Raw genomic sequence first — 24,796 nt, forward strand, 5'->3', positions numbered from 1 at the left:
TGTTCGAAACGAATCAATTTTCTTCGTATCATTACTGGCACTTGGTGGGGTGCCCATCCTTCTGATATGATAACTCTTTACAATACTACAATACGCTCAGTTTTGGAGTATGGATGTTTTACTTTTGGTTGTGCTAGTCAAACATATTTTTCAAAACTTGAAAAAATTCAAATTCGCTGTTTAAGGATTTGTTTAAAGTTAATGAATTCCACTCATACTAAATCTGTCGAAGTTTTAGCGGGAGTTGTTCCTCTCAAAATTCGTTTTAATGAGTTAAATTGTAAATTCCTAGTTCAATGTTTTAATAATAATCATCAAATAATTACTATACTGCCCATAATCGCATAACAGTCCCATGTTCTATGGGATTCCCTATAAACATGGGACTGTTATGCGAATATGGGCAGTATACTAAAAGATTTACAAGAAATTAATCCAACATGTAAAATGATAACAGCATTTGATTATTGTTCTACGGAAAATATTGTTCCATTTCATTCCAATATTTTTAATAATTGTGATATAAATGTTCATTCTTTTCATCCATTAATTGATATATCTTTACAAATGGAATTAAAACAAATTCCAATTAATGAGTCTTCGCGATTTGCTAAATTATTATTTGAGCGGAAATTTGATGGTTTTGATTCTCAATGTATGTTTTACACGGATGGATCTTTTATCAATAATAATTCTGGCTTTGGTGTTTATCATGTTGATAACACACATTTTTTTAAACTGCAATCTCCTTGTTCTATTTTTGTAGCCGAATTGTGTGCTTTATATTTTACATGTAATTTAATCAAGGAATGTTCTCCAAACATTTATATGATATGTACTGATAGCTTGAGCTGCTTAAATGCTATTAAATCCGTTAGTTTCAATTCCAAATCACATCATTTAATTTTAATGTTGCGCAAGCTTTTATATGATCTGCATTCTCGAGGATTCATCATTAAATTTGTCTGGGTTCCAGCACATTGTCAAATATTAGGTAACGAACAAGCCGATTCCTTAGCTAAGCTAGGTGCTTCTCGTGGCATTATTTTCAACCGTGACATATTTTATTCAGAATATTTTTCAAAATTAAAAAGATATTCTATCAACCTTTGGCAAAATGATTGGAACTCAAGTGATAAAGGTCGTTGGTGTCATTCCATATGTTCAAATGTGGATAAAAAACCCTGGTTTAAAAATTTATCTGTTGGCAGAAATTTTATTTGTCTTATTTCAAGGCTCATGTCCAATCATTATATTTGCAATAGTCATTTATTTCGTATTAATGTTGTAGATTCTAATCTATGTGAATGTGGTACATCTTATCAAGACATTGATCACATTGTTTTTCATTGTCAGACGTATGTTATGCCAAGGAGAAAAATTATTGATAGTTTTCAAAAATTAAATCATTCTGTACCTACATCGGTTCGAGATATTCTTGGTAGTAAATCTCTTGTTATGATGAAAATTATTTTTGAATATTTAAATGAAATTCGTTATATTATTTGATATTTTCTTTTCAGAGTTCAAGAAACATATTTGTCCCTCAACTATTGCTGATTGATGTTTTTCCTTCAAGATATTGGCTCGGTTATGGATTGTTTCCGGTTGAGCCTTTAGTATTAGTTTTACTTATTTTATAACGTATTTCGAAAAGATGAAGAGGTTTTGCGCCCTTTTGAGAAGTATTTTGGAAAAATAAATCACTCAAAAGGGTTTTTCCCTCTTCCAAATTTTTGTTAAAAATGAATAAATAATAAATAAATAAATACACATCAAAATTCGCGGTTATTTACGAAAAAGTGTCGATTTCGATATATATTTCAAACGTTGTCCTTCCCACAGATGTGGATCAGTGGAAGAGGCAGGTCCTTATTATGGATCAAATTGACTCATATTATGGATCAGAACACTATAAAAGCAATCTATCAGTGAGTTAAACGAATAGTGTGTTAGTGAAAGCATACGTTTTGGCGTTTCTTTCGGAATCGCCTTATCGTTGATTCATAACTGTGGTATGGTTTTCAATGTCCCACAGTTATGAATCAACGCTTCTGGGAATACGGATGACATTTTATTTCATACTGACGGAAAAATATGCTAGGGCATGTTGTGATTGATTGCGATGCTATACAGATTTATGGTTCATGTAGGTAAAATGTGTTTTGCGTAATTGCAACTCTATTTGATGAGATATTATCCGTTTAAGCCAACTCTGATCCATATCTGTGTGCTATCCATAACTGTGGGGTAACTGTACTTTAGTTAGAGACCTTCCATGAAAAATAGAGATATTTTAGAGACTTGCGTTATAAATGAGACCAAGTCTCTAAAAAAAGACATGCACATAAGCGCAGCTTATCGCCCGCCGAATTTTTTAAAAGTTGGTCTACAAAAACCAAAAGTTGGTCTACAAAAACCTATTATTTATAGCTTTTGCCATAAATATGAATTTGAGTCACAGTAATCATAAACCCAGACTAAATTCACCAGGCAACACTTGAACTTTTAGTTAATTTACCGAAAAGTGGGCCACTTTGTCCGAATGGGTTTAATTGGTAGTTGAACTGTTTGGCTAACGTTCAACAACCGTGCAAACAATGCCACACTTATCGATAATCCCCAAACCATAGACACCACACCGCCAACAGACATCAAACCAGTATCGATTTCGTAACTCATTCCGCCTCCAAGGGTTTCTAATCAACGGTAGATCGCGTGATAACGATAAGTCATTAGTCATTATCCTTTTTCATTGCCCACATAGTTGAAACTATCAGAATCGCATCCCTTTCTACTGATTCCTTGCATGCAACTGTTACGTGACTGCGATAAGGTAAACTTATCATTCACCCCACTTCACGCTTTAGAAACCGCCGTTGATTCAGATCCTTGACCATTCATCGTTTTCTTCTCTACACTATCCCACAGACAAGGCTCACTCAGTGTTACCTTCAGTTGCCGTTCGGACGCACATGGGACCACGATGACTTGCCCGCTGCTTAGTTTCGTCGTCTTCCTGGCCGTGGTGGTCCTCCAGCTGGTGGCCTACTGCAAAGCGGCCCTCATCGATTCTTCCGGCAGCTTCGGACGGTTGAAGGATGACTCACTGTGGACGGCCCACTATGATCCGGCATCACTGCAGCTACATATGAACACCGTTCGGAACATAAGCCTTCGCTTGGACGGATTCACGGCGGAGGACCTACAGGACCAACCGGACATTCAACTGAAGAGTGAACGTAGCCACGTGGCCACCGTGCTGCAGGGTAGCATTCCGGTGGTAGAGATAAAGGATAACGGGATCTACGAGGGTGAGTTCAACGTATCGGGATCGTTTCTGGGGTCGGCCAATTTGTACGTGGAACTGAGGAGGAAAGACAACCAAACGGTAACGTCCAAGGAGAAACTTCCGGTAACGGTCATCCGGGAGGAACGAGTCATCGACAAGGTGTTCACGATATCGGTGGCCGTTTTGGTTTCGATCTTGTACATCAACTTTGGCGCGGCGTTGGACATTCCCACGCTCAAGGTCATCGCCCGGAAGCCAATCGGACCGATCATTGGCTTCTTCGCACAGTTCCTGTTCATGCCTTTGCTGAGCTACGGATTGGGTCATGTCCTATTCCCGGACAGTTACGAGCTGCAGTTGGGACTCTTCTTCACGGGAGTTTCTCCTGCGGGGGGTGCCTCGAATATCTGGACGGTGGTGCTTGGAGGAAATCTGAATCTCTCGTTGGCCATGACCACGATCAGCACTTTCGCTGCGTTTGGCATGATGCCCCTGTGGATCTTTACCCTGGGCAAAACCATCTTCAGCAAAGGTAACCTGGGAGTTCCTTATCGCAATATCGCTTCCTTTGCCATTGGCCTGGTTGTGCCACTCGGAATCGGTCTGCTGATCCAACGCTACAGTCCCCGGACGGCTCGCATCCTGGTGCGGATTCTGAAACCCATGGCCGCTATTCTTATCCTGTTCATCGTTATCTTCGCTATCGTTACGAACCTCTACCTGTTCGAATTGTTCTCCTGGCAAATTATAGTAGCCGGATTGGGCCTACCGTGGATCGGTTACATTTTTGGATACATTGCGAGCAAGATTGCTCGATTGCCTACCACCGATGCGCTGGCCATATCGGTTGAAACCGGAATCCAGAATACCGGTATCGCTATCTTTTTGTTGCGATTCGCACTGCCCCAACCGGAGGCAGATCTTACTACGGTTGTTCCGGTGTCGGCTGCCATCATGACTCCATTCCCGCTCATGGCCCTGTATCTGGTGCTGAAGCTTCGCGAACGGTAAGTTTGTTGTCTAGTGTTGCGACTGTTCGTCTGCAGATCCGCATTTTATGCGTTTGTCAGAGCGTTAATGATTAATCATAAAATTAATCATGATTAATGAGTATGATGAATCATAAAGCCATTCATTATTCACAAAAACATTAAGGTGAATAATCATCAATCATAATCATTCATATTGCTAAGTTTGTTCAGTAATAACTAATGGTTTAATCATTTTTCTAACAAAACTAGAAAAGCAACATTGCCTATGCATACATAAGGGCCAATAATACACTCGTGGATTTTTCCAATAATTCCACCAGAGTTATGTCCAGAAACTTTTTTCAAGGGTACTCTTTAAGGATTTCTTTGTGAATTGTTTTTTTATGAATTGTAATTATCTGTGATATTATTGAGCGTTTCTTCATGAGTTACTTAAAGAAATTTCTTCAGTATTATTGAATTATTGGAGAAACTTATTTTAAGACTCTTTACAGTTTTTCGAGATACCTCCAAACATTTCCAGATATCTCTTAAAAGATTATTCATTAAATCTTCCTTGAAATTATCCTCGATTTGCTAAAAAAGTTCACCCAATCTCCAAAAAAAACTCGAGAGATTCCTTCGTGAATTTCTCTAAGAAGTTTTCTAGAAACAATAGTTCTTTATTTGGGGCCTTCCTTAGCTGAGAGGTGTCTGGGTTTGATTCCCGGTCGGTCCAGGATCATTTCGTAATAACTTTCCTGGGCATAGAGTATCATCGTACCTGCCCCACGATATACGAATGCGAAAATGGCAACTTTGGCAAAGAAAGCTCCCAGTTAATAACCGTGGAAGTGCTCATAAGAACACTAAGCTGAGAAGCAGGCTCTGCCCCAGTGGGGACGTAATGCCAAGAAGAAGAAAAATAATAGGGAAGATGGGTTGAACATTTGCAATTTTAGCGCTACGTAATGAATGGATGCTGCCTTACATTAAAATTAATGGTAATTTGAACGTTACGCGAGTGCGCGGAATTAGGCATTCTTCTGCGTAGAATATGGAAAAGCGTTTTAAAAGTGCGCGAAATTGGGCAATTTCAACGAGTGAACTATTTAATAAAATCATCATTGTAAATTATGAATGCAGTCTACTTTATATTTTTTTCTATAAGCTAAAACAGATTTGCTAGCGATCCACTCAAAAAGCATTTTTGTTGATGCAATGAGCAATTCTCGCTGAAACCAGGCCGCCATCGGCACCCATCGTTAGAATTCCAATTTTATGTCACTGATCGCTAATTTTCGATAAAACTTAAGGGTGGTCCTTTCGGTTTTCTCAAATTGGTGGACCCCTCGTACGCTAGCTAGCTAAACAGTGTGCAAAAAAGCCCATTTTTTTGATAAATATAGGGTATTTCTTCACGTGATATGTCTTATATTTCGCTTGGAACACATAGCAAACATAGTGGCATCGTATCAGTGCTTCCCAAACTTTTTCAACTTTCGCCCCCTTGAGGCCAATATTAATCTGGAATCGCCCCCTGATATGTGATTCAAGCATTTTAATAAGGACAAAAAATGTCTTCGACTAGCATATCCAAAGAATCATAATACAATAACTATTATGTACATTTAAAAATATTTTCTTAAATATCGGTAACCTGGGCTGTAAATTATAATATCGATTATAAAAATATCTTGCGTACATTACAGACTACTTATTTAGTCGGTAAAAGTTTGGTCCAGTTTAAACTTAACAAATGTAATGTATTCATAGGCGCCTTGTGGCGTAGTTGGGGCGAAGTTCTCCAAAACTGAACCAAATGCAATGTTTTCCAAGCAAGCGCATTTATTTTCACTCGAATATGTCATATATTGGTGAACTGCAATGATTCTGTTCGCAATTGTTCGTTTTTGAAAGATCTCACCCCGTGAATTGTGATTTATCTGCCATTTTTTAAATTACTAGAATAGTTTTCAGAAATTGTGAGTAATAAATGCCTGACGTTTCTAACGCTTTTCTTTATCCAATCCAAAAACCCTGAAAATTATATGAAAATCCAGAATGTTTTTCAACTCATTTATAAATTCAATTTATGAAAAGGGTGTTTTTCTAGCACCAAGAAAACCCGAATTTTTCGGACGTTCTGGAGGTATAAATCCAACGCATCTCTAAAATTTCTTCAAATATATTTGAAAATAGAATTTTTTTGTCTTTGGCATCGCTGGAACGCGATTTTTGTAGGCTAAATTTTCCAAAATTTGTTTAAAAAATGATTAAAAACATCACAAATGATACTGTAGATTTTTTTTTGTAAAAAGCTGGATGCCAGAAATATTAACTTCCAAACCTTAAAGTTCACATACAAAAAAATCAGAGGGGGTTGTGTTCAAGACACGACCGCATGACGTTAACTACGCCAAGTGATTTTTTGCATTTGAACTTTAGTCGATTTTCATAGTTGCAGCCTACCTAGTTCAAACTCTAACATAATATCGTGACGGTCCCAACATTTTAGATTTTTAATTGACACCCAGTATATTGCCGTAAGATGTAGTTAACGTCAAATTAAGAAGAATGCGCGAAAAACAGAAATTGGTCTGCTTTTATAGTGCACTAGCAAACCCAAAGGAATCGTGGAAGACAATATGAACGAGTTTGGTTGCGTAAAAAAGGAGTCGACATTTTCCCAATTTTCGACAGTCTATCGTCAAAAATCAAAAGTTTTCTCCATTTGAGAAAAATGTTATATAAATTTCCGACCGATTGGAGGGAAAATATTGAAAATCTACCGATAAATGGCTGAGTTATTACCATTCAAAATCTTACATAATTTCGTGACGGTCGCAACATTTTAGATTTTCAATTGACACCCAGTATATTGCCGTAAGACGTAGTTAACGTCAAAAGACCCTTATTTATATTGGGCATCTGCAAAATCGCGTGAAAATCTCAAATGCTGACCATTCTTATAACTCACATAATATTTAAAAAGCTCAATGTATAACACAAATATTTTGTGTTTGACAACCATATGATGTTGTCTATAATAATTTTAAAATGACCATGATTAGAGATATAAGGAACTAAGGTAAAATAGCCCTGGAAATATTTAAGTTTGAAATTGTTTAACCTTCAGATGTGTGCCCTCCAAAGGTTATGAGGAATTATTTTCAAATGCTCCCATGTTAGCTTTTTCGCCCCATTTCTGGATTTTTCGCCCCCCAAATTATGTTTTACAAATTTTCGCCCCCTTGAGCCTGAAAATCGCCCCCAGGGGGGCGAATTCGCCCACTTTGGGAGTCACTGGTATAGAGAAAGGATATAGCTTTCATTTGAAGTTAAAGGCTTAAAAAAACGATTCCAAATTCTACAAATGCTCAAAAAAAAAATTAGGTGATTTTGATTTGATTTTCACAAGCAAATAATTATTCTTTTCAAATGATTTGAAAGTGCCTTCAATCATCAGAAGCAGATGAAGAAAATAGTCTATTCGAACTTAAGGGAAAAACCATTTCCCCTAGAATGGGGTTCTGAATCATGGATATCAGCGATTCACCCACAAAATTTCTTTTGAGGGCATTTTGTATTTTTTCCATGATGATATCCTGGAGAAATTGAGTCTGGTAGCGTTTGATAGTCATGGAAATAAAAATTTTAGATACCTCTCACCTGAAAAAATCAACCGAAAAAAGACGATACGTGGATTATGAATAAAAAAAAACATAAACCACGTCATGAAATTTTAATTCCTCATATCTCTAAGAATGATTCTAAGTTTGTAAGACTTTTCGGAGTCCCTTGGCATTACGACAAGTATTACTGCTAGTTTTACCGTGGATTTTTTTCACATATTACCTCAACGATCTTTTCAGGAATTTGTTTGTGAATTTTCAAAAACTTTATAAGAAATTCTTCAAAGGATTTAGTTTTTGATACCTTCAAGAATTCAATCTGGAGTTTTTCTGAGTATAATCATAGGAACTACTTCGGTGATACCATCAAGAAACCCTCCAAAGACCTTTGGATACATTTTCAAAGGATGTTCCATGTTCTCAAGAAATATATCCATTGATTTCCCTAGGACTTCCTCCGACATTCCCGTTTAGAGCATCGTCAAAATTCAAAATCAATTCAGAAATTCCTGTTATTTATTTTTAATTTTCCAAAGAAATCTAAAAAAAAATCTAGTCGTCTTATAGATTATGTCTCCAGGGAAACGTCGAGGATTTAGAAGGAAATGTTAATAACAATTCGCGTGGATTATCTAAAGAAAATTTTTATGTGAGTTCTAAGTATGCCTTGATGAATTCCTACGAGGATCTCTGAAAGTACTCCTACATTGATAATGAAATTCTCTTAGGATTTTATTGATTAAATGCTAATGACTCCCTGAAGAAATTTAAGTATGAATAATTAGAAAATTACCTGTAAGAATAGCTAACTTATGTGGAACTTTGAATTTTTAAAGAATCCACGGAGTGTGGAAATATTATTTGAAACAATATTAGATAAATGTTTGAACTACAGCAACAACATTTTGATGAAATGCTGGAGATATTCTGAGAGAAATTTGTGGTGAATCCTAATGAGGAATTTCATCGGAATAAGGCCTGAGTTATTTTTTGGAGCAATTTCTAAATCGTGGATGATTTTTTTAAAGAATCCATGTGAAAAATGAAAAACCAGCGTAGGGATTATTGTAGGATTTCTCGCGAAAATATCGAAACTATGGAATGACCTTGGAACCTTTGTGAAAAGAAGGAATATGTGGTGAATCTCCTAAAACTAACAACTGGAAAAAATCGATGTATGAATCAGTGGAAAAACATCTGGAGGAAATCATAGAAGAATCGCTGTCATTTTTTTCAGAGTAATCTTTGTGAAAATTACTGGAGGTAATAATGTTGCAGTGCTCTACGATTTTGTTGACAAAATTTGTGAAGGAATTCATTTAAGCGTCCCTTGAAAAATTGCTGTCAGCATCCCTGGAGAAGCTCATAAAGGTATTTCAGAAAAGATGACTAGAATACCTGAAGCATTCCTTGAAATTTCCTTCAGAACTCGTGGAATAGTCGAAAAACATGTTTGTAAATAAATTTGGACTGTTTTCCACCAAGTTTCATATGCTCATGAACGACACCCAACTGTAAATGGGAACTGTACTTGCCTTTACCAACTTTCCAATCTTAAGTTTATGTTTTATGTTGGATAAATAAAAATCATTAAAAAAAAGAGGACTGTATATTTGTAGTAGCGTCTTGATAGCGGCGCAGCCGACAATTTTTATGATTGAAATGATTTTCTGTCACGAAAAGTACATATGCTACCTTGTATTACAGATGCAAAATAATTTCCCTGAATATGTCCGAAATTATCTGAGAATTCCAGGTTTTTTCCAGATTGAATAAAATTCCCTGATGATTCCAGGTTTTCCAGGTTTTTACAGGTAGTAGACACCCTGTATTAACCCTTTGGGGCCGGCGCGGTCGTATATGACCACAGTACAAAAAAGGCTGTAAAAAAAGAACCAATGAACAAATGCATATACTGTCTTCGGCAAAGTTGTCCCAAATATACTCTTTTATCAGAAAAAAATATGAAGTATATGCCTTTATGACCTAATTGACAACCTAGAACATCCTGAACATCCTGAAGTTTGGAAAATTGAACTATAAGTACATACGAAGCGTGAAATGCTGTTTGTGAACATAAATGATGTTCAGGCTAGATAATACAGAATTACTCTTTTAACGAAAACACTATTTCACTTGCTTTGCTATGTCCTGGGATGTTCTAGGACGTCCAAACTGTCCTGAAGCACACTCTTTGAAATCTACAACCGTAACAGTAATTGTTTGGGTTAAAAACAATAACATTACAAATTCAAATAGAATCTACCAACCTCTGAGAATCTCATGAGCTATTTCAAGGAACGTTTGGGATATTCCAGGCCCTCCAAATTACCCTGGAGTTCAGAACTTCAGGTCTACACTTGTTCCAGCAGTTATTCTCGCTAAACTGAGTAATGTTATATAATCTACAATGTTTACTGAACCTTGTCACGGATCAAAAGGCTACTTCAAGAAACGTTTGAGGTATTCCAGGCCCTCCAAATTACCCTGGAAATCTGAATTTCATGTCTACATTTATTCCAGTAGTATTTCTTGCTAAACTGGGTGAAGTTATATAATCTACCATGTTCACTGAACTTTCGCACGTATCAATAGGATGTTTTAAAGAACGTTTGGAGTATTCTGGGCCCTCCAAATTACCCTGGAGTTCAGAACTTCAGGGCTACACTTATTCCAGAAATTTATCTCGCTAAACTGAGTGAATTTATAAAATCACTTAACCTTCTCATGCATCAATAGGCTGTTTCAAGGAACGTTTGGGATATTATAGGTGCTCCGAATTACCCTGGAGTTCAGAACTTCAGGTCTACACTTATTTCCGTATTTTTTCTTGCTAAACTGAGTAAAGATATATAACTTACCAAGTTTACTGAACCTTGTCACGGATCAATAGGCTAATTCAAGGAACGTTTACCAAATTACCCTAGTGTTCGTAACTTCAGGTTTACATTTGTTTCAGTAATTTATCTCACTAAAGTGAGTGAAGTTATATAATCTAACATGCTCACTAAACCATCTCATGGATCAATTAGCTCTTTCAAGGAACGTTTGGGATATTCCAGGCCCTCCAAATTACCCTGGAGTTCAGAGCTTCAGGTCTGCACTTGTTCAAGTAATTTATCTCGCTAAACTGAGTGAAGTTATAAAATCTAACATGTTCACTGAATTTTCTCACGGATCAATTAGCTGTTTCAAGGAACGTTTGGGGTATTCCGGGCCACCCAGATTACCCCGGAGTTCAGAAATTCAGATCTACAATTGTTCTAGTAATTTTTCTTACTAAACGATGAAGTTATTTAATGTTCACTGAGCTTTCTCACGAATCAAAAAGATATTTCAAGGAACGTTTGGAGTATTCCAGGCCCTCCAAATTACCCTGGAGTTCAGAACTACAGGTCTTCCCTTGTTCCAGTAATTTTTCTTTCTAAACTGAGTGAAGTTATATAATCTACTATGTTACTGAACCTTCTCATGGATCAATATGCTGTTTCAAGGAACGATTGAGGTATTGCAGATCTTTCAAAATTTCCCCAGGACTTCAGAACTTCAAGTCTACTATTTTTCCAGTAATATTTCCTTCTAAACTGAGTGAAGTTATATAATCTACCATGTTCATTGAACCTTCTCACAGACCAATTGGCTATTTCAAGGAACGTTGGTGATATTCCAGGCCCTCCAATTTACCCAATTTCTCGCTAAAATGATCAAAGTTTTCCCTTTGGGGCCGGCACGGTCATTTATGACCGCAGTCGAAAAATGGCTGTATAAAAAAACCAATGAATAAAATTTACTGTCTTCGGAAAAGTCCTTGCAAATATACTTCCCTGTCAGCGAAAAATTTTAGGTGTATGCCTTAATGTCCTACTTGGCAACCTAGAACATCCTGAACATGCAGAAGTCTGACGAATATAATAATTAGTATATAAGTAGCTTAAAATGCCTTTTGTAAATACAATTGATGTTCGTACTTGGTAATACATACCTATTATGTCAAGAAAAACGCTGCTTTACTTGCCTTTTCATGTCCTGGGATATTCTACGACGTTCAGACTATCCCGAAGCTCAATTCTCGAAATTTACAGCAGTAGTTGCTTGCGCTAGAAATAATCAGCGATGCCAGATTTCTTTGGAAATCATTCCGTAGACGAAAAGTTATAAGCGGGGGGGGGGGGGGGAGAGATCCCCGACATTGCAATTCCGTAGATTTCTGTTGGAAAAATACGTAAATTACCGTAGAATAATGAGAATTTCCGTAGCTTTCGGTAGAAAATATACATTTTCCGTAGAATTATCTTAGGGATCCGTAGAAAGTGCTCAATTCCGTAGATCTACGGAAATTTCCGTAGATCTGGCAACGCTGCAAATAATAATATTTTCAACTCAAACGGAATCTATTGACCTCTGAGAACCTCAAAAGCTTTTCCAAACTATCCTGGAGCTCAGAACTTCAAATCTGCCCTTGTGGCAGTGTTTTTTTTTTCGCTAAATAGAGTTCAGTTATATAATCTACCAGGTTATATAGGGCCCCCATAGCCGAAGCTGTAAAGACGCGGGTATTCATCATGACCATGCTGAGGGTTCTGGGTTCGATTCCCGGTCGGATGTACCATGAGCTTCTCAAGAGTGTTATGTCTGTTTGTCTGTGACAGTACAGTAATGACGCCTCTACACGGATAGTCATGTTGCACGATTGCAAAAAAGAAGTAGAGCTCGAGATTTGTATGACGATTACCGGATCTTTTCGTAAAGGAAAGAGTCTTGACTTCCTTGGGCACAGAGTATGGGCGCATGCCTGCCACACGATATATCCATGCAAAAAGGTCATTAGCTGAGAAAGATCTCAGGTAATAAATGTGGAAGTGCTAAACTAACACTAAGCTGAGAAGCCAGCTTCCTCCCAGTGGGAACGATATGCCAAGAAAAAAGAAGAAGATTCGTCGACAAACACATATTCAAAACGTGTTTCTATTCGTTTACGCATTTAGACTCTACTGACGTTTTCACAAATTGTTCTCAAACAAAAGGTGAAAAGCAGGGGGGTTGAAAATAGTATATTTTTACGTGACATAATTTATGGATGCTTCCTAATAGATGTCGCTAATTATGACTGGAAACTTTGTCGAATACACCATGTTTCGGAAGTGCTTCGTTTCGTGATTCTTAATTTATTACCACTAAATCCTGACTCTCATCGAGTTGTAGATCTTATGTACTGAACATCCCGACAAGTTAGATAATCTAGAACATTCGAAATGATCTGATAATATTTGCTGAACACTCAGAGGGTTCAGAATATACGGTAGATTACAGTTCATCACTTTGTATGATGAACAAGGTTGTTATTACAAGCATAGACTTCAAGTTATGAACTCAAGAGCAGTTTGGAAGACCTAGCACCTCCCAAAAAATATTTGTCATCTTTTCTTGTTATGTTTAGCATTTTGAGCACCAAAACTATTGAAAGGCGTTCAAAAAACTGTATAATAGTTCTTGGAAAAAATTAGGCCCCAAAGGGTTAAAGGGAAGCCTTATAATTCAATTAACTGAGATGGTAAAAAATCATTCAACTGATAAAAACTAAGATGGCGTCTAAATCCAAGATGGCCACCAGATTTTCCAACCTCAAAATAATACACCTGCGTTTCGGCATTACGTCCACATTAGAACAAAGCCTGCTTCCCATATTTCAATAGCGCTATTTTTCACATGTATGTTGGGCGGTAGTAAAAACAATACTTTATGGTTCAGAAAATTTTTTTTTGCTTAAAAAATTTAGATCTAGATTTTTAATAAATGCGCTTTTAGCAATGTTTTACGTTAAAACTACAGATATTACCACAATACTTACAATTTATAAACTTCATTCAATGACAAAAATGCATATGGTAAAAAATGTTTGCTTATTTCAATCAATGTTTTTGGACGGTTTTTATTTATTAAATTTGTGTATTCATTATTACTGAATACAAAAATATGTTGAAGAATTATTCTGTTATTAAAAATCGAAGAAAATTCATATTTAATAACCTGCATTCATAACTAATAAAACTGAATATCAGGCTCGGTTCCGGTAGGGACGTAACGTCAAGAAAATAAAGAATAAGAAGAAGAGTATACGTAACCTTGTTTTATTGTTTTTATTTAGAGGCTAAATTCGATACGCTGAGTGCTTACAAGGTCAAAACTCATTCTACTACTTAAAACCTGAGACGAGACTCGCGGAGACGGTCTTCTTTTTCTGCGATTGCTGAGTTTTTTTCTTGTTCCCCTCATTATTTACATCAATCTTGAGCAAGCCGTTCAAGCTCTCGCATGACCACCGCAGCAAAAAACTATTGCGTTTGAATTACACCGAAGCATAAACGGCATTTTGAGTGAAATTCCATGTCAGCATGCGTAGCAGACATTACAAATAACTAGTCTTGTGTTTAGATTTATAAGCATCTTTGCAAAAACTGCTTCACTGATTGAGGTTTTTAATAATTATATCTCGAAAACTTATTCAAATAGTCTCAAGTCAGAAAAGTGAACAAACTGACTTTATCGATCCTACGTGTTTCGCAGATGAAATTCCACAAGTTCCGCTCTCACCCAACTAAATTTTTCACATTTAGAACGTTTAATTCCGGAATTACAAAACGGCGTAAGTAAGAACTTCAATTTTCGCAACCCAACCGCTACTTTCACCGCTACGTTGTATGGAGAGACAAAGTGACTTAACCACGAATCGAAACAAAACACTACTTAAGCCGATTTTACACTGGTAGAAAAACGTCGAAAGTAGTTGAATGAAACGGCTTATCATTTTGTTCTAATTATTTTTGTGGGAAATAATAAAAACTACCTAGTTTTTGAACGCGAGCTGATTGTATGCAAAATTTAAGCGATGTACACGGCGAAAAAATGTTAAAGAGGTGATTAATTTTAAAACGGTTTTAGAAGACCTGTTGTGATTCTTCTTAATTAATTTTCTCAAAACCTTACACTGAGAACAGCGTTGCGGTTGAAAATACTATATCAGAGGGTTAAATTAAATATACAACGCCACTTGATTTGTGCAGACTGAATTCGCATTTATTTAGAATTTTTTGTGCATTCAATTTTACCATGGCACCATTTGTATAGTAAAAATTACTATGTCGTGGTTAAAAACTTGCAGCAGACCAGAATCGAACAGAGGATCTGGCGATTGTCAAGCGCGAACGCTAGCCGCTCGGCTATCCACGCGGTTGGATTGAGAGGGAACAAAACGCAAATAAAAAGCGTTCATTATTGCTCAATCGTGGTTGGAATAGTAAATTTTAAAACACGTTCATGGTTCTCATTACTGCAACGCTTGTTTCAGTGTATGAAAGTTACTTACGTCGATTTGAAAAAGTAATCGAGATATATTTTAAATACAATGGACCAATGCACGGGTTCATTATTTGACGTTTTAGCGGTGCCGTGTTATTTATGCTACCATAGCAACCAGTGAATTCGGCACCGCTAAAACGTCAAAATAATGAACTCGTGCATCGGTCCATAGGCCAGGAGAAGTGGATGAACTTGTCATTCATTTTTCTGTCAAATCTCATACAAAATCTACTTTTTCTTTGACATAAATTCACTCTAGGTGAACCACTTCCCCTGGCCTATACTTTTCACTTTTTCACGGCGGGCTGCATTTGACGTTTCGTGACAGCGGAATCTGGGCTGCATATGACGTTGATATTTTTCCTCTTCGCGAGTCTCTCTCAGCTTAAAACCAAAATGGCGTTAAAATCTAAGATGGCCGCCAGATTTTTTCGCTGAAAATAATACTCTTATTCTTCACTTGACTCGAATAAACAATGTGGGCCTCGTGGCCGTGCGGTTAGTGTCGTCAGGCATTTAAGCGCACCGTGTCATGGGGTGTGGGTTCAATTCCCGCTGCAGCCATTGAAACTTTTCGTCACGAATGTTTCTCGGCTGTGCCACTGGAGCATGCTTGTCCGTTGTCAAGTGTTAAGTTACAGTCTGTGCAGCTAAATGGCTGAAGACGGTGTCCGTGTCTTTTAAAACACCAACGATTGGAAACTTGTTTCTTTGTTGGTCAAAAGATAATGTTTGCATTGATTGCACTCGCCATATACGTCAAAATCGTAGAACATGATTTATAAAATCGTACATTTCATAGGGTTAATTCCATTGCTCACCTAGTTTCTGTAGCCTATCTTACGCAATTTTTCCTCAGCTTTCTGATGGTGATCTCAGAATTCAAAACGTGCGCTAATGGTGAAAAAACGATTTTTCTAACAAAATTCAAGATGGCGGTCAAATTCAAAATTGCCGCCAAAATTTGTTTAACTCTAAATGAAAGCTATACCCTTTCTCTATACGATGCCACTAAGTTTGCTGTGTTCCAAGCGAAATATGAGACATATCACGTGAAGAAATACCCTATATTTATCAATAAATGGGCTTTTTCGCAAACTGTTCAGCTAGCTGGTGTACGAGGGGTCCACCAATTTGAAAAAAAAAACCGAAAGAACCACCCTTAAGTTTTATCGAAAACTGGCGATCAGTGACATAAAATTGGAATTCTACCGATGGGTGCCGATGGCGGCCTGGTTTCAGCGAGAATTGCTCCCATGTGATAGTTGAGTCGACAGTGGCCGGTCAAGGTTGTAACCAATAGACTGCAATTGACAGTTTTGTTAAATACTTAGCCACCTTTGGTGGCTTTGCGTGTGCTGAGTTGCCGCCCAAGAATTCCTGAATCTTCACCCAGCTCATAGAAATTGGAATAGCTGCCTGAAGGCATATGAAGTAATGCGATGCTCCAATGCGAGCTAGTTCATTATTCACTTTATTCCCAGCAATGGAAGAATAGCCAGGACCCATACAAGGTTTACAGAGTTCACTAAATGCAATTCCTCAAATTGAGTTCGACATGCGATAACAAGCTTAGACCCTGAATTGGCCGAAGCATGAGCTTTTAAAGCAGGCAGATTATCTGACATATTCCTTTGCAAATAGCCAGACGTCCAATCTTCCCATGAAGGGAGTTGTGTAGAAAATTTGCTATAAGGAAAGTGACAAGCAATTGAGGGATCACTCGGAATAATCAATCATGTTTGACCCCAAGAAACAGACAACGTAACTTTTTTCCGGCACAGACAGAAAGAAGGTTAATCATGATCAAATTGAATTTAATCATTAATCACTCATTAACTCATTGTCAATTGTGTTGTCGTTAATCATTACCGCTCTGAATGTGCATGTGTGTTTCTCCGGAAGTCAATCTTCCCACTCCATGTCACGTTCCTTTCCAGGTGTTCGGTACGGAAGGATGAACTGATACCCAAGGGACAAAGCCGTCACGCGCTGGCAACCGCCGAGGATGAAACCCCCTAACTAACTGTTGATTCAGCTAGATATTAGAATATACCTATTTGTTAAACGTTTCTGCATCTGTACAAACACCTTCATCAAAGACGTCGATTTTGTACCGATTCTAGAGGAAACAAAAGAATATTTTTTGTGATATAAATTAACCCAATGTTCAATTCGATCATCCGAAATTCCTTCTCCGGTTTATTACTCACGTAAGTTACCTTAAACCTAAAGTTGCTTCACTTTTGTACACTCTACTAGTCCCTCATTTCGCCTTCCTCGTCATCGTCGTCTATGCCCCGAATGTACAGAACGTTGTTACACCGGATCAGAACCTCCCCCAGGTGACCGGTGTTCTGTCCGTCGACGAACTCTTCGGTGTTGGCCAGCTGCATGTTCATGTATCCGTCCACAGACACTAGGAATCCTTTGTACTCGTGACCCCACTTGAGCTTGATGATGACTGGCTTACCGGTCAGGCCATTTAGGAACGGCTTCGGGTTGATGGGCATAGCCGTCGTCATTTTGGCGGATGATTTGAGGTTAGCTGAAATTGGGTGCGAATTTTAGTTGAAATATGGGTTATTTTATTGGGTACTCATATTCTGTAAAATATTTATAAGCCACTTACCAACTGGAATGAAATTCAACGATTTTAGGTACGTATTTCACGCAATTTTCGGAGAAAAATAATTTACGAAAGAAACAAACGCGTCTCCAGCGAAAGATGTCAACAAAACGTTTTGACAGTTTGCTTGCAAAATTAAATTCATTAGTGAACTACCTGTTAGATGAAGCACAAGTTCAAAATGAATTTAAATTACCAGAAGTGTCTGAAAGGAATAGGCCAGGGGAAGTGGTTCACCTAGAGTGAATTTATGTCAAAGAAAAAGTAGATTTTGTATGAGATTTGACAGAAAAATGAATGACAAGTTCATCCACTTCTCCTGGCCTATGGGGATTCTCAGGGGCAAAAGGCTTCAACTAACATTTTATCAAAATAATGAAGGGGCTTGTTCATATATTTCATAACGCTTAAATTAGCCATTTTAGACACCCACCAACCCTCTTGTGACGCTTTTTGTTTTGATACTCTACAATTTTCGTATGAGCCGTAACAACGTTCGGACACCCACCCACTCCAAGCGTTTTGAAATTTGTGAATGGGCCCAAGCCTCGCCCGGAACGTACCATTCAGTGAATGAAATAAATCATTAATGTACAATGGACCTATGCACGGGTTCACTAATTTGACGTTTGAGCGGTGCCGAATGGACCGATGCACGAGTTCACTATCTGACGTTTGAGCGGTGCCGTGTTATTTATGTGACCATAGCTGTGATGTTAAAGTCACCAAAATAGCTTTAGCTGTGATGTTAAAGTCACCAAAATAGCTTTGGTGAGCGAATTTGACGGATAGCGCCGACAATTTTTGTCGCATAGGATTCATCGAATGTAGCGCGGTTGTTGCACCATGGCCAGATTCATTTACCGAGCGCGTGCACGGAAAGAAATAACAATTGTGATTTAAAAAAAAAAACAGTAGCGGAAAATCAACTGATGATCATTGTCGTTCTACTATTATCAAACATTTTAATAAAAATAAAATGCTTTTAGAAGTGCGCAGCAATGCTAAATCGGTCTGATGTATTCTGCGCAGTTCATATGTATTTTCCACACGTTCTCCTATAATTGTTTTTAATCCACTTCGATACCGTCAATCCGCCCCCAAACTGGATGGCGTACACTCAGCTTAAGGTGATTATAAAACGAAGCCAAACAAGGGCACAAGACTGGAGAATCAAACAACAGTTTGCGTTGAATACCAATCAATCTGCTTGCTTGCTGTTGGTGACTAATGGGATAAATTTTCAACGGTGAGAGCTGTTTGGTTCTCAAGTCTTGTGCTTTTGAAAATTTGAGGTGTGGCTTTGTTCTATAATCACCTTAACGCAATTTATAATTAAGTATTGAGTTGTAAATATTAGTATATATTAGTTATGTTGCTAGAGGACATCTTGAAAATTCACTGAGATTCTTTCAGAAACCCTTCTGAAATTGTTATATGTAGTTATTTCTTTGATCGCTCTGATTTTTCCAATAACCTCCTTGGGACTTCCTATTGGACTATCCCAGAAACCCATCTTTGATTATTATGGAAATCCTTTCAGGATTCTGCTGTAAAATTCTGGAATTCTGCCGTAAAATTCTGGAATTCTGCCGAAAATGATTTAATGATTGCTTTCCAGTGTAATGGGATCTATTTTAAAAATCTGGGTTCGGGAATTCTCACAAAATTTCTCGGGATTTCTTCTGGAAATATAAACGAAATTATTATTTAAATTCTGATATTTTCCTCGTAATTCTTCAGTATTTCTTCCGTGAAACTCTTTGAAAGTTCTTCAAAATCCCTTTGAGATTCTTTTCGAAAAATGTCTTAGATTATACCTATTATTCTAGAATACTCTCGGAAAGACGCCTGAGACTATAATCAAAAAAATCTATTATTTCACTTCACTTTCTTCCGTGCAAATTCTTGGGATTCTTTCGGAAATTCCTCTGGAATTCTTTTGTAAATCCCAATGGAATTCTCCCAGAAATCCCTGTGGAATACTTCCGAAAATCCTGCTAAGAATCTTCCAGATGACGGGGATTTTTTTAAATCTTCATTTATGGAAATCATCCGAAAATTCCTCTGTAATTGTTTGTAAATCCTCCTTATATTCTTACAGATTTATTGCTATTGATTTTATTGTTTCTGCCTGAGATAATTTTGTATATCCAGAATTATTCCGAAAATTCCTTCGTGATTCTTTAGAATTTTTTTCTAAGATTTTTTGAGAAAAAAAAACTGTGATTCTTCTGGAAATTCATAAGGAAGTGTTTCGATTTTTTTCGTGATTTATCATTGATTTTCCTTGAAAATTTTCTTAAATCCTTGGCAGAATTTTCTGAAAATCCCTCTTTACTTCAAATGGAAATCCTCCTAGAAAACTACCGGACAGTCACTGGGACTTTAAAAAAATACCTATGAGATTCTTTGATTACTGATTTCTTTTTCTGAGCATCTTTTGAAAGTGACTTTTAAATGGTTCTGGAAATTCAATTTGAAATTATTCCGTAAATTTTTCTGGAGCTCTTCTGGACATCGTAATTATTCTGGAAAATATTCATGAAATCGTCTGGATGTCTGTGACTTTTCATTGAATCTTCAGGGGTTCTTGCGAAATAACTTCTGGGATTCTTTTGGACATCACTGTAAAAAACATTCAAAATCCATTTGAAATTCTCCTGAGATTGTTTCAGGAATATACGAGAATCCTTAAAATAATTCCTTTAGAAATCTCCCTGATAATATTTTAGTGATTTCTCTGTGGTTCTTCTGTAAATCGACCTGGGATTCTTCCGGAAATCCTCCTTTAATTCCAAAGCAATTTCCAGAAGGATATTTTTAAGAATCCTGTATATTTTTCCCTAAGAATCTCAATATATTTAAACAAAATACCAGGACAATTTACGGTTCAATCCCACAAAAACTTCCGGTGGAATTCTTGAATGCTTATCATTCAAGCAGAATTCCAATCGTTTTTCCGGATGAATTTCGGCAGGTTTTACGGAAGAATCCCAGCAGAATTTCTTGAAAAATTCCAGTAAAATTTCTGGAAGAATCTTTGAAAGATGTTTTGAAGTCCTCCAGCAGGATAACAGAAAGAAATCTGGGGGTATTGTAGAAGAATTTCCGAAAGAATCCTAGAGAGATAGTCGAAATAATAACAGTTTTCTTGAAAAATTCAGGAAACTCCCAGAGTCTAGAGGTAGAAGAGTTTCTGCAAGAATCCTTAACAGAAGGATTTGAAGGATCCTCAGAAAGATTTTCGAAACTATCCCAGAAGGCTTCCCGAAAGAATGCTAGAAAGATATCTGGAAGATTTCCTACTGGATTTTTGGAAGAGTCCCATACAAATTTCAAGAATATGGACGTAAAAATCTCAGTGGCATTTCTAGAATAATTTCAGAAAGATTTTCGGAAGCATCATCGAAAGTATTCTAAAGGGATTCCGAAAGCATCTCAGGTGATTTCCGGAAGAATACCAGAGGTATTCTCATAATAATCCCAGAAGTATTTCCGGAAAAAGGCCAGAGTTATTTTCGGAGGAATTCTCGACGAATTTGTAGTAGAGTCGTAGTACATTTTTTGGCAAAATCCTCTAAAAATATCCAGAAGAATTGCATCAGGATTTTTGTTAGAATCTTCCATTGAATTTCCGAAAGAATCTTCGAGAATTTCGATTCGAATTTGATTTCCATTATTTGAATCACAAAGGATATCCGAAAGAATCTCAGATATAGTACCGGAATGCTAACGATTTTTTTAGATGAGTTCAAAAGCGATATCTGTAAGTATTCTGTGATTTCCAGAAGAACTTAGAGAAAAATCAGAAATAATCTTTAGATTTCCAGAACAATCCCAGAGAGGTTTTAAAGGATTCATAAGTGATTTAAGGAAGAATCCCAGGAGGGAAATTCCATAGAATTCTGGAGTAATTTCTGGACCAATGTCTTTTTATATGCTGTATCAATATTTACAAGTAATTATAATAAACAAGTATTTATGGAACAATAACAATTTTAATTTATCGCCATAATTGAACGACAATTTTAATTAGAATGTGCATCCACCACATCATCCCTCTCAGAAGGATTATGATTCTAAATTTTTTTTTTTGCGGTGATTCAGAATTGTAATCACATACTAGTTTAATTGTATGTGGTGTCATTCAATATTTAAAATAAGATTCGTTAAGCCGAACATGTTGATCCTTCGACATGAACCAACGAGCATTGCTTGAAATAATGAGATTTTTTCGATTACTTTGATTACTGATTTCTTTTTCTGAGGATCTTCTAAAAGTTACTTTCAAATGATTCCGAAAATCCCGTTTGAAATTATTCCATGAATCTTTCTGCAGTTCATCTGGACATCGGAATTATTCTGGAAAATATTCATGAAATCTTCTGGATGTCTGTGAATATCCTTTAAATCTTTCAGGGATTCTGGCGAAATAACTTCTGGGATTCTTTTGAATATCACTGTAATTTGGATTTAGAATTCTCATGGGATTATTTCAGATATTAACGATAATCCTTCATACAGAAGTGATGTTTCTGTGAATCGCCTTGGAATTCTTCTGGAAATCCTTCTATAATCCCAAAACAATTCTCAGAATTTTTTCAGAAGGATATTTTTAAGAATCTCAATGGAATTTCTGAAAAATACCAGAACGATTTACGGTTGAATCTCACGAAAACTTCCGGTGGAATTCTTGAATGATATCCGGAAGAATGACAGTCGTATTTTTGGATGAATCTTAGCAGGTTTTACAGCACAATCCCAGCAAAATTTATTGAAAAATTTAGAATAGAAAGATATCCGAAAAAAACTCCAACAGGATTTTTGAAAGAGTCCCAGGAGTATTTCAAAGATATTGGCGTAAAAATCTCAGTGGAATTTCTTGAAGAATTTCAGAAAGATTTCCGAAAGCATCTCAAGTCATTTTTGGAAGAATACCAGAGGCATTCTCATAAGAATACCAGAAGTATTTCCGGATAAAAATCTAGAGTTATTTTCGGAGGAATTCTCGAAGAATTTCTAGTAGAGTCGTACATTTTTTGATAAAATCCTCTTTAAATATCCAAATGGATTGCATCAGGATTTATGGTAAAATCTTCCATAGTATTTCGAAAACAATTTTCAAGAATTTCAAAGAATTTAATTTCCTGGATTTCAAAAGTAATCCTTAAGGAGATAAACGCAAAATCACATACAGAGTTCTGCAAAAAAATCCAAAAAGATGTCCAGAATAATCGCAATGGGATATCCGAAAGAATCTCAGAAGTAATACCGGAATGGTAACGTTTTATTTTGGATGAATCCCAAAGCGATATCTGGAAGAAAATTCAGAAATAATCTCAAGATTTTCAGCAGAACAATCCCAGAGAGGATTTGAAGGATTCATGAATGATTTAAGGAAGAATCCCGGGAGACGCTCCCAAAGAATTCTAGAGTACTTTCTGGAACATTTTTTTTTTCATATGATTTATATATAAAAATACTTTGATTCAAATATATTTCTTGTGTAGCATTAAGTTTAACTACAGACATAGCTCGTAACATCAATAATAAATTAAATTTATAAATCTTTTAAACACATCCAAATTAAGTAACAGTTCAAAGAGTAAAATACCATTCTCATGAGTTTTTGAGAATCATATGGTCGGTGTTTAGACAGACCAGACTAGATGAATTTTGGAGCTCTAAGGATACGTAAAGAACTCCATCAATTTTAAATCTTCCATGTTATTTTGATACAAATGTATCATCAAATAGATAAGTTCCATTATTACAGTAAATATCTATAATATTTTGATGTTTCACATGTTTGGGGTACATTTTTCTTACTCGATTGAAAAAAAAAACACTTGGTTCAGTCTGTCTGAACACCGACCATATCTATGTTTGCTATTTGATATTTAAATACTTGAATTGTGCTGTATCAATATTTACAGGTAATTATAATAAATAAGTATGTATAGAACAATAACAATTTTAATTTATCCCCATAATTGAACGACAATATTAATTAGAATGAGCCTCCCCCACATCATCCCTCTCAGGAGAATTTTGATTCCCAATATTTTTTTTGCGGTGGTTCAGAATTGAAAATATCAAAAGTCTATTGTAATCACATCCTTTTTGTTAAATTGCATGTGGTGTTATTCGATATTTAAAATAAGATTCGTTAAGTCGAACATGTTGATCCTTCCACAAGAACAAACAACAAGCATTGCTTATGTTAAGAGATTTTATCGTAATGCACAACCAGCCTAAACGTTCTTCCCCTTTTGTTCTTCTTCTTCTTTCTGGCATTACGTCCCCACTGGGATAGAGCCTGCTCCTCAGCTTAGTGTTCTTATGAGCACTTCCACAGTTATTAACTGAGAGCTTACTGTGCCAATGACCATTTTTGCATGCGTATATCGTGTGGCAGGTACGAAGGTACTCTATGCCCTGGGAAGTCGAGAAAATTTCCAACCCGAAAAGATCCTCGACCGGTGGGATTCGAACCCACGACCCTCAGCTTGGTCTTGCTGAATAGCTGCGCGTTTACCGCTACGGCTATCTGGGCCCCAACCCTTTTGTATATGTACTAATTATAATTTCAAATTATTTTAATTAAATTAGTTGTGTTGTCTACTATTGTACACGGCAATATGTTTCAAAATAAGTGGAGCTGCTTTTAAAACAAACTTTAACATCGATCAACCAAACCATAGAATATCCAATAGCGAAAAAATAATAATAATAACCGATCATTGCAAATCGAGCCGAACTGGCGCTCTATCCGTGCGCACGCGCTCTGTCCGTGCGCACGCGCTTTCTGCAGAGCTGTCAAACAGACTTTTGTGCCTTCCTTCTTTCGCTCTCCTTCAACTCAACAACTCAGCACGATCCACCTCGCGGTGGATTGGTGAGCTGTCTG

At 36.8% G+C, this 24,796-nt stretch overlaps 2 protein-coding genes across 4 annotated transcripts in view; one reads left to right on the plus strand and one right to left on the minus strand.

Annotated features, from left to right (window-relative positions):
* LOC5576286 (ileal sodium/bile acid cotransporter) overlaps nt 1-17,416 on the plus strand; it is a 30,142-nt gene extending 12,726 nt beyond the window's left edge. The window contains exons 2-3 of one of the 3 annotated variants that reach the window (XM_021857490.1): nt 2,932-4,299; nt 17,160-17,345. In XM_021857490.1, the coding sequence (XP_021713182.1) occupies nt 2,987-4,299; nt 17,160-17,220 (1,374 nt within the window). In that variant the 5' untranslated portion in view covers nt 2,932-2,986 and the 3' untranslated portion in view covers nt 17,221-17,345. Of the gene's footprint in view, nt 1-2,931; nt 4,304-17,159 lie in introns of those variants that run through there. The other 2 variants (XM_001662526.2, XM_021857491.1) reach the window with 2 other exon arrangements.
* A 12-nt stretch (nt 17,417-17,428) lies between these two features.
* Nucleotides 17,429-18,018, minus strand: LOC110681523 (small nuclear ribonucleoprotein F). Its single transcript, XM_021857492.1, has 2 exons — nt 17,887-18,018; nt 17,429-17,802 (listed from the first exon to the last, which is right to left on the minus strand). The coding sequence occupies exon 2, from the start codon at nt 17,777-17,779 to the stop codon at nt 17,513-17,515; it is 267 nt and encodes an 88-aa protein (XP_021713184.1). The 5' UTR covers nt 17,780-17,802; nt 17,887-18,018; the 3' UTR covers nt 17,429-17,512.
* Nucleotides 18,019-24,796: the final 6,778 nt, after the last annotated feature.

This window comes from Aedes aegypti, chromosome 1, assembly GCF_002204515.2.
Source record: "Aedes aegypti strain LVP_AGWG chromosome 1, AaegL5.0 Primary Assembly, whole genome shotgun sequence".
Classification (NCBI taxonomy): Eukaryota; Metazoa; Arthropoda; class Insecta; order Diptera; family Culicidae; genus Aedes; species Aedes aegypti.

Excerpts from the sequence above, each read along its gene's own strand:
- LOC110681523 (XM_021857492.1), bottom strand. The coding sequence starts at position 17,779 with ATGACGACGGCTATGCCCATCAACCCGAAGCCGTTCCTAAATGGCCTG.